Source organism: Cyclopterus lumpus, chromosome 1 (assembly GCF_009769545.1).
Source record: "Cyclopterus lumpus isolate fCycLum1 chromosome 1, fCycLum1.pri, whole genome shotgun sequence".
In the NCBI taxonomy this organism is placed as follows: domain Eukaryota; kingdom Metazoa; phylum Chordata; class Actinopteri; order Perciformes; family Cyclopteridae; genus Cyclopterus; species Cyclopterus lumpus.
In genome coordinates this window covers 14554712-14569441 of record NC_046966.1, presented here as the reverse complement: position 1 = coordinate 14569441, position 14730 = coordinate 14554712, and the positions used below count along the sequence as shown (strand labels likewise).

At 40.7% G+C, this 14730-nt stretch overlaps 1 protein-coding gene across 1 annotated transcript; it reads left to right on the top strand.

Moving 5' to 3' along the window:
• Positions 1-1372: 1372 nt before the first annotated feature.
• On the top strand, positions 1373-14420 carry ppp1r12c (protein phosphatase 1, regulatory subunit 12C). Its single transcript, XM_034548612.1, has 20 exons — positions 1373-1735; positions 2629-2803; positions 2911-3041; positions 3427-3545; positions 4082-4241; positions 4365-4509; positions 4674-4748; positions 5052-5119; positions 5377-5489; positions 5583-5644; positions 6309-6439; positions 6638-6725; positions 7406-7523; positions 9718-9833; positions 11748-11800; positions 12191-12230; positions 12493-12597; positions 12699-12749; positions 12963-13013; positions 13188-14420. Exons 1-20 carry the CDS (start codon positions 1527-1529, stop codon positions 13272-13274), a joined length of 2097 nt encoding a protein of 698 aa, XP_034404503.1. The 5' UTR covers positions 1373-1526; the 3' UTR covers positions 13275-14420.
• The last annotated feature ends 310 nt before the right edge of the window (positions 14421-14730 follow it).

The window sequence follows — 14730 nt, the reverse complement described above, 5'->3', positions numbered from 1 at the left end:
ATGGAACACCCATGGGAGATTTTGGAGCGACTTGTTAGACAAAGCTCTCCACCACCATCAAAACAAGTGAGGGAAAATCTTCAGGATACAGTATATTCTGTCACACGTGCACTAGTTCATAGTTTTCACCGGTCCAAGATTGGAACGGCACAAATAAATGCAAATGAGGTATTTACTTACTTCCAACAATGGCTCTCAGATTTCTGTTGGTCACAGACTGTAGAGTTGAACTGCTGAGCACAGAGAGCCACAGGAAAAAATTGACATGGAATTTGACCCTGTGTTCATGTTGGAATGTTTACAAGCTATCGAAGAGTTAGCGCTTGACATTGATTGTTTAAATCAACACTGGTACACAGGTCAGAATGCATATTTGGACAAATTAATGGAGGTAAATTCAAGTTGTAAGTCAATGCAGCTGAGCAACATATGTGCATAACCTGTTGTTGGCCTGCTTACCTATGGAAATCTACAATATACAACTCTTTTGTATTAGGGATATGTGATAAATTTGATATATTATGCAGAACTTTTTTTTGTCTGGTGCACTTTGCATACAAATCTTTACCTGCCTCTCTTCACCAGTGATTATTTTAGGGCCATTACCAACCACATTATAGAGCAAAAAAACAAGTCATCCTGTAGCACAGATTAACAGCGACCTTGCTTTTAATGAGACAGACTGCTTATTTTTAAATCCCTATGGTGGCTTTATGAATGCTGGTTATCCCAGCCTCAGGCTAGTTGTAGACAGTCAATGAGGATGGAGACATGACTCGCTTACTACCTTAAGGCAAAAGGTTGCATATTTCAACTGCTAACTCAATTATGTACAGGTTATGCGGTTTATGTATTCTCAATAAATGGCCCTGCTGTCTCCATATGGGGAAGCAGGCAGGAGGAACTTGCTCAATATCCTCAAAGCTTAAGGCTTCCCATCAGACAGTAAGATCCTTCAGTAGTTCAGTCCCACTTTCTATAGGGCACCATTTATGAAGCGGAACAAAGTTGAAGGAGTGGCTCCTATTGTCTTGTTATTTATTCACTTTGGATACTCTTATTGTGGATTTTATTTCAAGATAAAACTAAACCGAGTCTGACAAGAATCACAATGTCACGAAGTGTTTTGCTAACTGTGTGTGCACACTTCCCAGACATGGAGCTTTACCGCATTTCCCCTCTGCCTTATATACAGGTCCAATGGTCTATTCACAGACCATATAGTCTAATTCATCCTAAAATCATTATGTGCTCTACTATTTCATATCCAATCTATGGTCTACTCCTTATATCGCTCTGCTGTCTACTCAATACACAGTGTGCTGAAGAACAGTGGCGGTGACGTCAGACAGACGACATGCCTGAGCAGCTTTGCGCGCTCCCGACCCCAACGAACACGAGCCGAGGCTTCCTCCACATCCAGAGCTAGAGAGCAAGAACCAGGAAGTATACACATGGAGGGTGTGTCGGTCCCTGCCAGTGAATGTTTTATTTTTAAAAACACAGTCCTCCTCCTCGGATAAATAATGGGGGACTCGGCGAGGACCAAGCGGCGGGAGCAGCTGAAGCGCTGGGCCGGCTCATGCACCAACAAAGCGTCGGCCGTGCCCAGGCGGAGGTGGCGGGGCGATGCCGAGAACGGAGCAGGGGAGCCGGAGGCCCAGTTTAGCGACCCGCCTCGGGACCAGCCAGTGTGTGTAGGCACAGATGAAATCAGTCCCCTCCTCAAACGACGGTGAGAAAACGTCTCGTCGAAACGTTTTACAATAATGGCCGGCTAACACCCAGCTAGCTTAGCTTAACATCTGAATACCTGCTAAATCAGGAATGTTGTGCTTGGACAAAATAACACGAGCTATATGTCTTTGAGTACATTATTCTAGCCCCCTTCAGCTAAAAACATTTACACAACTGTCAGTGGCCATAGTGTGTAGTGTTTGTGTTAGCTAACTAGCTAGCCATTCTTAAGAGTCAGTCCTGGTGAGGGTCTGCTTGTCTAGCACCGTGTTGCTTATTCACTTTTCACAAATTGTCATTTTTGGGACTGACATTAGAAGACCTCAATTGTTAGGGTCACTGTTGCATTGGGTGACATGGCCCTTCAATAACATAAAATAGGCTACTATAGTTTACTTTGAATCGATTACACATAAACTGACCTGCAGCTTTAAATATTCACTAGTTCACCAAAATCCACAATTGGGAAAAGTCCCCAAGAAATACATATTTTACTTTTGTTTGACTGTTTTTTGAAAAAGACTGTCCCGCTGTTTTGGGGAATTATTTAGCCCTTTTAAAAATAGACGTTGTATATATGTCATCATTTGGACTGCAAAGATCCACTGATAGTCGGGATTTCTGAAAATATTAAGAGATGGGGAAAATGCATTGTTGGCTTCAATATTTTCATTGGATTTGTTGGCAGGAACAAAGCCATAGCAAACAAATCCATAGCATATTCCCATCCTCAACCTGTAATTAAACCTCTTTATGCTACTGCAACTGTGTTGTAAGGTGTTTCTTTTTTGTCTCTGCATGAAAGTCACTCGTGCTAGATGACATGTTTCTTCTTTATATTGGCAAAACTGCTAACGAGAGGTCATCTAGCTCACTGTATCCTCTGTTTAGGAAAAACGTGAGGTTTGACAGGGCTGCAGAGTTCCTGGCTGCCTGTGCCAGCGGCGACACAGAAGAGGCCCAGTTGATGCTGAAGGAGGCTAAAGAAACCAAAACAAGGAAGGGGGAGGATGCGGTAGAAATTATCAACTGTTCCAATGCCGATGGAATAACTGCTCTCCACCAGGTGAGGCAGTTTCTCCTCTTGGGTTTAATCAATATTATTGGTTGATGCTAAGATGAATTAGAAATATTTATTATTTTTCACTTTTTGTTTTTCTCTCTTCTACACAGTCCTGCATAGATGGCAGCATGGAGATAGTGTCCTTCCTTTTGGATCATGGTGCCAACGTGAACCAGGTTGACAGTGAGGGATGGACGTCTCTGCATGTTGCTGCCTCCTGCGGTTACCATGACATTGCAGAGTGAGTAATATATGTATCTACAGTTAGCGGACTACAATAGTGTAACAGCTGTGTAATTCAGTACTCTTTGACACTTTGGAGACGTCAGAATGCAGCGTGGGTGCCAGAGTATTTGTGTATTCGACAATACTAACATTGTGTTCCTGTTTGGCAGTCAGCTGAAGCACAAGTGGGCTGGCCTGGCACATTTAAGCTGGCATCATTTGAGCATGCAGCTCAAATAATTTAGCAGTTGATGCACCATTTGCTCTTGTTCTCTGAATAATGCCTTTTAGGTAATGTGATAGAATTAGTTGTGTCTATCTAGAATGGGTTGTCCTTGTGTATACTTTACACGTTTCTGCAGTTAAATGGTTTCTCACTCTGTCCATGTTTGTTCTGACAGTTTTCTTTTGCAGCAAGGTGCGTCTGTCTCTGCTGTGAACTGTGATGGTGACGTTCCACTGGACATTGCTCTGGATGAGACCACTGAGTTGCTCCTTCAGGGTTACACTCTGAGACAGGGTGAGTGCTGTCCTTTGACAGCTACGCACCCATTTTTAAAAGTCCACTTCATTATTTGTTTGTGCTTAATCTATTTTATGATGCCTGCTAGACTGCCCCATTAATACAGGTGGGTTTCTTTCTTTGTCAGAAACTACAAACCAGCACAGGTTTTATTTTTTCTGTTTGTGCCAGAGAGAGAGAGAGAGAGAGAGAGAGAGAGAGAGAGAGAGAGAGAGAGAGAGAGAGAGAGAGAGAGAGAGAGAGAGAGAGAGAGAGAGAGAGAGAGAGAGAGAGAGAGAGAGAGAGAGAGAGAGAGAGAGAGAGAGAGAGAGAGAGAGAGAGAGAGAGAGAGAGAGAGAGAGAGAGAGAGAGAGAGAGAGAGGAGAGAGAGAGAGAGAGAGAGAGAGAGAGAGAGAGAGAGAGAGAGAGAGAGAGAGAGAGAGAGAGAGAGAATTATGATTGATTCATCCCTAATAATTTCCCAAATAGAATGCCTCATAGTGTAAACAAAGATAAAAGAAGAGACACATTTGACATTTTCTGTCTGTGTCCAGGTGTGGACTTGGATGCAGCCAAGCGGCTGGAGGAGGAACAGATAATGACAGACGCCCGGACCTGGCTGACTGAGGGCCCACCTGCTGATGTAAAACACCACAGGACCGGGGCCACCCCACTGCATGTGGCTGCAGCCAAAGGCTATCTAGAGGCTCTCAAGTAAGCATCTCCTAATTTTTTCAGAATGGATATATATAAAATTTTAACTTAAAATGTGAATTTCTTCTTCAGGAAGTCTATATTTTGTCATATAGTGTATCATACAGTTATGCTGTTGTTTAGGATACTGTGTCAGTGTGGGCTGGATGTGTCAGCTATGGACTTTGATGGCTGGACGCCTCTCCATGCCGCAGCACACTGGGGTCAGGGGGAGGCCTGTCGCATCCTTGCTGAACAGCTGTGTAATATGGAGGCTCGCAGTAATGCGGTATGTCCCAAAATATTTACGAAAGCTTTTCCTATTGCATCATTCTTCTATCTTTGGTGTTCTTTCATTTACCATTACATTTAGATCATTTGTAGAGGAACTTTGTCCTGTAAATCTAACATGCGTTTTTTTTTTGTCATGTCATGTTGTTTCTTACTTTGTAGGGTCAGACACCATTTGATGTCGCTGATGAAAGCATTGAGGAGCTCCTGGAGGAGTTATCACAGAAACAAGCAAATGTAAGAGAGTTTGTCTTTACCTGGTATTACATTACATTACATGTCATTTAGCTGACGCTTTTATCCAAAGCGACTTACAATCATGTTACATTCATACACTGTAGACACAGGGAACAACTCAGGGTTAAGTGTCTTGCTCAAGGACACATCGACTAGGGCGGGGATTGAACCGCCAACCCCCTGATTGAAAGACGGACCTGCTAACCACTGACCCACAGTCGTCCCACCTGGCATTACATGCATTTACTCTGTGATAAAAAGAAAAGCACTAACTGCTGTCTCTCTCTCTCTCTTTCTCCACAGTCCATATTGGACAGGCAGCAAAACCAACCAGGCTCCCCCCCTGCAAGTGCACCAAACAAACGGCGGAGGTTAGTGTCCAACTGTAACTTGTCATAAATTAAATGTTTCTCAATTAAAAACGTTTTCATTGTTTCTACCTGTGAACACACAAGGCAGGTTTCCCTGACCGGTATTAAGCGTAAACTTAAAACAAATACACATGCCAGTCATAGCTACATATATTATTTAATTACATAAAGATAATACAGATTGTTATAATACCTACTTGCAGTGACCCAATAAGGTCCCTCTGTGCCAACATCTGTCCTCATTGTATGTCTTCAAGGAGCTCAGTGTGCAGGATGAGTAGTAAAGACAAGATGAATGTGCAGGACCAGTCTAAAGAGAGGGGTGTTTCGGGAAGTCTGGAGCTGAGTGAGGAGAAAGAGAGCAGCCCTGGTAAGCCTGTTGCTGTGTTGATAAAAGTACCAAATACTCTGTAAATGCCTGTGATTGTGCTACTTCCAAAAGATGCTTGTTCTCTTTTCAAAGAAAGCTCCACCGTGTCCAGTCCTGAGAGTTTGACCCCATCTACAGTTAGCCTTGCCGACAAGGTACAAATCACGGTGCACATCAGCCAAGTGTTTTATATAAAGTACACCATGAAAAAGACTAAATGTGATAACACATTGCAAAATTGTTTTTAGTTTTTTCAATCGCCCTTTTCTGCTCTTGTCCTTAATATTCACAACACATTCTCTGCACAGCAGAAAAATTGTAAATAATAAAGTTGTGTTCTAAAAAACAACTGCTATTTTAAAAAGGCCATTTAAATTTGCTCCATCCCAGTTTATGTCATTACAACTCATTAAAAGAAAATCCTGGCAGTTTGATGATAAAATAGTTGTTGTTTGGATTGGGATTTTGCCTCAGTTTTACGCTGAATATTGACTGACTTTTGTTCAATTTCCTTCAGTAGTTTTCTTTCTTTCAATCATTTTATTTTACATGTATACAAGTTCCACATTATCTCAAACCAGACAAGTAAAAACAGAAAATAAATAATAATATTAATAATAAATAATGCACAAGAGCAACCAACAGTAGTGTTCTATAAAATGAAATCATTGTGTAAAGAACAAATAATGACCAAGAACAATATTATGAATATTATGAAATCGGAAAAAAAGCCATAATGTGGTATGTCAAATATATTGAATTGAGGACATTTAATTACATTTCAGCCAATATCCTTTTTTCTTGTCTTGCATGGTTCAGACACCAGAGGAGAAAAGTGAGGAGGAGCATGAGCAGGACAAGGCAAACCGCACTGCCAGAGTCCAACCAACCCCACAGACGAGGGGTGCCGCAGCTGAGAGCCCCAACACCCCCAACACTGACAGGCGCAAGTAAGAAACAACTCAGTGGTTTGAACAGGAACACAAAACCTTTTGTATTTAAGGAAAACAATATTTCAAAGCTGTCCCCAAACAGATCTTTTATTTATAAAAAAAACAAAAACAAGATACAGATACATGTTACATAATCATGGTTAAAATGTATGAAATAGTTTGTTACATGTAATTTGTTTTTGTTGCTTCGTTTAGGTTCCAGGCTCCAGTCAGAGACGAAGAGTCTGAGTCTCAGAGGAAAGCTCGCTCTCGGCTTATGCGACGTTCTCGTCGCTCCACACAGGTACTTCTTCACATCAGTTTTATTATGTGCAAAAAACATGTGTTACAGGTAATTTATTTGTATTTCAATCTAAAAAAATATAGTTTCTAGAGTTGCAAGAGAAGTACATTTTAATAATATAGGTTGAATAATATATTGCTGCAAACAAATCTTGAAGCTAATATATATATATATATATTCCTTTCTATGTCCATGTTCAGTACATTTTCGGCTCACTCTTCTGTAGTATAAGTTTACCTGTTTTATTGAAGAATAGCAGCTGACAGAACTACTCTAATTTTGGTGATAAACACATTTCATGTTCAAAAACATCTTTTATAATAAAAGGCAACACAATCTGTAATCGTTGGGTTTTCATCAACATTAACGTAACACAACTCAGACAGCCTGTCTTAGCTTTTCTTCAGCCCCGGTTTTCCTCCTCTGGCTCAGGACGGGAAGATGATGCAAAACAGAGACTCCCTACAGACTTGACAGTTAATGCGACCCAGCAAGATCGGATCGGATAAACAAAAAGTTTAATTGAAAAGACAATGCTGTGGTTAATTTGATTATTCCAGGACTTGTGTGACTGTAACTGCAGCATCATGCCGTAAACCTTTTGAGTTACAGATGATGCATTGCATCAATACTTTAATTCTTGAGACCTCTGAGTGATTTGTTTTGCTCTGTGCTGGCAGGGTGTGACTCTGACAGACCTGAAAGAAGCAGAGAAGACTGTGCCTAAAGCCGCAGATGCACCGCCGCGCAACATCCAGCCTGTCAGCCCAATTGTTACTGTCACACCTGCTGAAAGGGGTGAGTGAGGATGACACCCTAGAGTCACTTCAATTTACTGTAACACTAGCCAAATATAAACATGTTGTATATTATGGGTGGAGTGCTCTTCTGGATAGTTTTGAAAGGTGGGGTTTATCTGTCAGGGTGCATCCGGAAAGTATTCACAGCGCTTCACTTTTTCCACATTTTGTTATGTTACAGCCTTATTCCAAAATGGATTAAATTCATTATTTTCCTCAACATTCTACACACAACAACCCATAATGACAAGTGAAAACTGTTTTTTGCAAATTTATTAAAAATAAAGAACGAAAACATAACATGTACATAAGTATTCACAGCCTTTGCTCAATACTTTGAAGCACCTTTGGCAGCAATTACAGCCTCAAGTCTTCTTGGGTATGATTCCACAAGCTTGGCACACCTATTTCTGGGCAGTTTCTCCCATTCTTCTTTGCAGAACCTCTCAAGTTCCATTAGGTTGGATGGGGAGCGTCGGTGCACAGCCATTTTCAGATCTCTCCAGAGATGTTCAATCGGGTTCAAGTCAGGGCTCTGGCTGGGCCACTCAAGGACATTCTCAGAGTTGTCCCGAAGCCACTCCTTTGTTATCTTGGCTGTGTGCTTCAGGTCGTTGTCCTGTTGGAAGATGAACCGTCGCCCAAGTCTGAGGTCCAGAGCGCTCTGGAGCATGTTTTCATCCAGGATGTCTCTGTACATTGCTGCATTCATCTTTCCCTCAACCCTGACTAGTCTCCCAGTTCCTCCTGCTGAAAAACATCCCCACAGCATGATGCTGCCACCACCATGCTTCACTGTAGGGATGGTATTGGCCAGGTGATGAGCAGTGCCTGGTTTCCTCCAAACATGACGCTTGGCATTCAGGCCAAAGAGTTCAATCTTTGATTCATCAGACCAGAGAATTTTGTTTCTCATGGTCTGAGAGTCCTTCAGGTGCCTTTTTGCAAACTCCAGGCAAGCTGTCATGTGCTTTTTACTGAGGAGTGGCTTCCGTCTGGCCACTCTACCAAACAGGCCTGATTTGTGGAGTGCTGCAGAGATGGTTGTCCTTCTGGAAGGTTCTCCTCTCTTCATAGAACAACACTGGAGCTCTGTCAGAGTGACCATCGGGTTCCTGGTCACCTCCCTGACTAAGGCCCTTCTCCCCCGATCGCTCAGTCTGGCTGGGCGTCCAACTCTAGGAAGAGTCCTGGTGGTTCCAAACTTCTTCCATTTCCAGATGATGGAGGCCACTGTGCTCATTGGGACTTTCAATGCTGCAGAAATTTTTCTGTACCCTTCGCCAGATCTGTGCCTCAATATATATATATATATATATATATATATATATATATATATATATATATATATATATTGGAGGTCTACAGATAATTCCTTGGACTTCATGGCTTGGTTTATGCTTTGATATGCAGTGTCAACTGTGGTACCTTTATATAGACAGGTGTGTGTGCCTTTCTAAATCGTGTCCAATCAACTGAATTTAGCACAAGTGGACTCCAATCAAGTTGTAGAAACATCTCAAGGATGATCAGTGGAAACAGGATGCACCTGAGCTCAATTTTGAGTGTCATGACAAAGGCTGTGAATACTTATGTACATGTTATGTTTTCGTTCTTTATTTTTAATAGATTTGCAAAAAACTGTTTTCACTTTGTCATTATGGGTTGTTGTGTGTAGAATGTTGAGGAACATAATGAATTTAATCCATTTTGGAATAAGGCTGTAACATAACAAAATGTGGAAAAAGTCAAGCGCTGTGAATACTTTCCGGATGCACTGTATATTCATATTGTCGTGGGTAGTGGACGTCTTCTTTATGTTTTGACACCATGTTCACATGAATCAATCAGCCTGTTACATCAGTAAAATACATCAGAGCCGTTTTTTTTTTTTTTTTTTTTTAAAGATAACCCGGTGAAACATTTGCTCTCTAAGCCAAACAGAGCATTTCGGTGTTTGTTCATGTCAATTGAGCTCACTACTTTCAACTTGCAGAGATCTGAAGTAGAAACGGAGGTCAAAGATGATACAACTTCCGGTTTTATTGAAAGTTAAATTTGGAAACCAATCTAACCGATTGAATAGGTGCTTAGATTAATCCTTAACTGAGCTCCAGTGACCCATCTGTCAAGCAAATTGTGTTCTATCCATGTTTCTTATTCTTATTTTTGCCAACCTCCATGTGTTTCAGATACAGACCTGGTGAGCCAAGGGGAGCCGGAGGGAGAGAAGCGTCTAGGAGTGAAGGACAGGAGGAGAGGAAGGAGGGAGAGACGCTCCACTGGCATCGTTCAGCCAGGTGGAGAGGTAAGAAAGAAACCAACCTTACATCATCTCAAGCATGGCAGAGAGCTCACCACAGTCTTGGTAATTAATGGGAAACACTATTCTACGATGCTATTCTACCCCGACAGAGTATCATAATGAACTTGAATACTTTTGAAAATCTTCAATGGGTTGGCTGGCTGGCGCATTTCCTCCGCAGCGATGCGCAGTCACCGGCTCTAGTTTAGCTCGGAAAAAGTAAAGTGCAAGTGGCTCGTAGCTTCGGCCATGCCAGCTTTACAGCACCCATCGCTCGGACTTCGCTGCCTCCCAGGGTAGTGCTCTCTGTGCCGCATTGTAAAAGTAAAAAAGTATTGAAATTTTTCAAATATTATATTTATGGTAGGCCTATATCAGTGGATTATTAATTATTGATGAATATTTGTGTTCATCCCCTTTTCATGTTGGTGAAGGTGGAGCCTATTTGAGATCCTTTATATACTGTTATACAATATGGTTTATTAGTGTTATGTTGTACAAGTACCTCAAAATTGTACAGTACTGGAGTAAATGTACATAGTTACCATTCACCAATGCTAAATCAAGCACACAATTGTTTTCGCTCTTAATTTTGCTCTCAAAGTGCACAAGATTGATGTATTTAACTTTACACAGGAAATATTATTAAGCACAACTTATTTTAGATTTCTTTTCTTTTTTTACACTATTATTCATAAAAATTGCCTCACCAGAAGGTACAGGTTGGCTCACTTTTGCCTGTAAAGGGCTGTGTAACTGTATCTCTCTCATAATGGATGCTTAGGTGCGCCTACAAAAACACACATACAGAGGAGAAGTGAAAGAACTTCCTCCTTTTACAAGCGGAAAATGCTTCTCATCTTTCACTCAGTCAGAGGAACAGATCTCAGGCCGATGTACAGCTGTGGGAACGTTTTGTCAGCCTGTGCATTGGGGGATGGGGGAGACAAAAACACAAGATGTCATGCTTTCATCAAACTTGCGGTCATTATATACTTATGCTAGACTGCAAGGGTTTTGTTTGAAGAAAGAAAAAAAGACCACCAAATGTGCAATAATCTCATAGAATAAATTACAGCGACATAAAAACTGTCACCAACATATAGGCCTAAAATATAATATCTGTCTATTTATCTTCTCCACTACATTTCAGCAGCCGATACAGCACATACACTCTCCCTCTACACACAACAGAGCGGTATGCATCAGGGAATAACTCATAAGTAAGAGGTAATAGACAACAAGCTGGGCATTATTGCGGGATGAACTATGACGGAGGGAGCAGGAGTCTGACGCAAGGCAGCACAAAAATAACCCACATGCAATCGAATAATGATTTGGACGTGAATTACCATGGCAACAGTCTAAGCTGTTGATGTATTTGGGTCAGCCTTTTGCTGTATCAATGATTAGCAACAACTTTGATGTTGTGCTCCATAATACACAGCAGTGCTCCAGAATAGAGCAGCAATAACCCAAGTGGAAAGCTGTAAAATAGCATGTATTTGCCCCGAGGCGAGAAAAAATGGCTCAATCTGGTGGAAACTGGTCAAACTACTTCTTTGCGTCTCAAGCTCTAGATTAAAGGTTTCAGATAATAGACTGTAATTGCCGTGGGATCAAAAACTGGTGGACATTTTTATTTAATTTGTTATCGGGTTGAACCTAATTGTATGCATATGCATTAAACACAAATGCTGTCACAAGCTAAAACATATTGTACTGTAGACGAATGAGGTGATTTTTAACAACTTTAAGGTAATTAAACTTGAGAAACAAAATGTCAGTCTTTGAATATCAGATATGGAATTTAAGTGATCTTCCCTGTTGTGTGTATTTCAGATTAGACATGCTAGCAAAGTGCTGTTCTCACTGTAGTGTCGTGCAACTGACGATGTGGGCCTTTTTGTTTTTCAGAATGAAAATGAGGATGATCATTTGGATGATAATAACAGTAAGAGTACTTCCAAGTGAGTGTTCTTTCCTCTCTGTGACATTCTATTCAAATTGTACACATTTTAGAGACAAACCAAGATCACAGAGGATATATATATATATATATCTTGTTTTATGCTTCTAGATTTCTTTCCCTTTTTTTAAAAAGAAAAAAAGCTGGATGTTAGTCATGTTATGACCTATGTTCCTTTTCCCCCCATTTTTTTTTAATGATTGCCGCAGGGGAAGATTGTTCAAACTTGTATGACTGTGTGCTCTGTATTTGTTTGTGCACCTGCTGGGTTGCCTGGTAGTCCTTTGTAGTTTTCAGGACATTCTTAGTACATTTTTAGTTTTATCAATGCTTGTGATTGTGTAAAGGATTTTCTATCAGGTGTTTTAAAGTATCTTGTGTGTGTCTGCAGTGAGAGTCAACTGGGGGACTTATCAGCTGACTACAGAACGGTATTTGTCTGACACTTTTCTCACATATTTCTGAAAAACACACCTTAGGGTTGAAAGTGAATTATAGCTGATATCTAGACAAACCAGAACAGGAGTGATATCCAGCAAACGCGAGAGTGAAATGAAAAGAAAAATACCATCACCCTTGCCATTTCCATCTGCTCATATGAAGTTTATCTTCAGATTATTGTCGTCTGAACATATTTGTGTGTGTGTGTGTGTGTGTGTGTGTGTGTGTGTGTGTGTGTGTGTTTCCCTCCAGCTGTACTTAAAAGTGCTGCAGGAGAACCTGGCGCTTAAGGACAAGCTGCAAGAAAAGGAGCTGCTGCTCAGCCAAAACAAAGTGGAGCTTGAGAGACTCCAACAGGTGTGTGTATGTTATATTCTTATACGCATACAGTTTAAAGAACTACACAACTCCCCTAAATTCTCAGTCACCTGAATAAATACTGTTTCTCTCTCTTGCAGAGTCAAGAGTGCAGCACAGACAGACCGGCTCTCCTGGAACTGGAGAGATTTGTAAGTCTGTTTTAATACTATTATATAAACAGAACATATATTTCTGTATCGCAATAAGTAGAAAAGCAAACAAGTTATAGAATAAACGACCAGAGAAAGAATTGCATGTTTACAGCCGTAGAAGTTCAGCAGAGCATGAAGCCAAAAGGTCAAACATAGAAGTGACTTGCTGGAAAGAACCTCAGTTTGTGACGTTCAACCGATTGTTCTCAGGAGAAGTTGACCCTCCAGAGGAAAGCAGTGGAACTGGAGGATGAGCTGAAGGTACTGATCTCCACATCAACACTGATTACTTGCAGTACAGAATTGGCTTTAGTGTAATAATTTGATGCTGTGTTCCCAAAGGATTCTATTGTTTGCAACACTTGCACAAGGAAGCTGTGATACTGATATCAGTGTTAAAGCTAAAAACACCAATGTTTTATTCTGTTTTTCTAGGTTCTGGGGGACCTCAGATCAGACAACCAGAGACTCAAGGATGAGAACGCCGCCCTCATTCGAGTCATCAGCAAACTTTCAAGATGAACCTTCAAAAGAACTTCATGGAAATAAATAGTATTACTGGATTTCTTCTTTTGTCAAACTCCGAAGACACAAATCGGGAATGGAGAAGGCAGCATCAAACACCTGCACAGCACATTCTACAGTAACTGGAACCAGTATAGATTTCAGGGTTATTAGCCTGTGTTTGGGCCTTTATGTTTTGGCAGATCTACTGTATAACAAGCTTGTACTGCACCGCCTGTGGACTGACTGGACATTCCTGTTCACATCCACTTTTATATTAAGTCTTCATTGTTGTATTTTTTTAACTGGAACATTTTAATGTGCTTTGCTCCTCCAAAACTTTGTATAAAATCTGTATCAAGAGACTTTAAGCCATGCACAGTGCTAGATAGCCATCTTGATTGAGAGGGATTTAGCGGGGGGGGGGGGAGGAGAGGCAGTAAGGTGTATAGGGTGGTTACTAGAAAAAGATTTAAAACTAAAAAAAAAATAGACTTACCGTAAATGTGCCAAAAACCAGCCCCAGTTGTGCATGTCCTTTGGAGAAAACTCCAAGTGGTCAGTGTTGTTTCTCAGGACGAGTCTTGGGTGGATGCTTTCGGTTTTGGCTGACTACTAGTGGACCAAATTTGCATGCTCAATTCTCCCTGCTCCTCTGAATGTATATTTAATATGTATATTTATGTACAGGGGCCATTTGTTCTGACAGTGTAAAGGAGTAGTTTTGGTCTCTGTTGTACAAAGGACGGTTCTGGGTGCTTATCATAGAAGTCAGGTGCAGCTCATGTTCAGAGGGATTTTTACAGAAAATGTTTGTTACAAACGTCAGATCTTTCAAGAGCTTGAGGAGAATGCATTCCCTTCTCCCTCTCTCCGTAGTCCTGTAAGTCAGTAGTAATTTTGATTCACCATTTTGACAGGACGTCTCTTAAAGCAGCGACACCTAAACTAAGTATTCACCCTGTGACGGACGGCTGTTAGTATTCAACGGGCAGGCCAGATGGGTCAACATTTAAATGTTTACTCCAATTCTAAAGAAAAAACTTGCATGTCAAATTGTATTTTGATGCTGTGCCTTCCAATATACATTTTTAAGTAATATTTCTATTTTGCTTTGGCAAACGTACACTGTTAAGTATAAAATACAGTATGGGTATAAATTTATTATGGCTCTGTTGTTCTTTTTACAAATTAACCTACATTGTCTCTGACGTTCTCTCAAAGGATAGTATGTTTTTAAAGGTGACAGAAATATTGCAGTTAGCTCTAACCTGGACAATGTATTTGTCGACATTAGCTTATTGCAGATGTATCATTTTGGCAAGTATGTCGGCCAATAATGAGAATTGCATTAATGAAATGTGAAAATCAATCATTTCAAATCTGACCTTTTGTTTTTTCTTTCTATTGTTTATTATTTAAGAAAGGGCGAAAACAAAGATTTTTACAAGGATAATTTGTCTACTTCTTCATC

Bases quoted from the DNA above. Each gene is read 5' to 3' on its own strand.
- ppp1r12c (XM_034548612.1), top strand. From the start codon at position 1,527: ATGGGGGACTCGGCGAGGACCAAGCGGCGGGAGCAGCTGAAGCGCTGG. The intron at 2,804-2,910 runs GTGAGGCAGTTT...TCTTCTACACAG, and splicing joins GAATAACTGCTCTCCACCAG to TCCTGCATAGATGGCAGCAT. The intron at 9,834-11,747 runs GTAAGAAAGAAA...TTTGTTTTTCAG, and splicing joins TCGTTCAGCCAGGTGGAGAG to AATGAAAATGAGGATGATCA.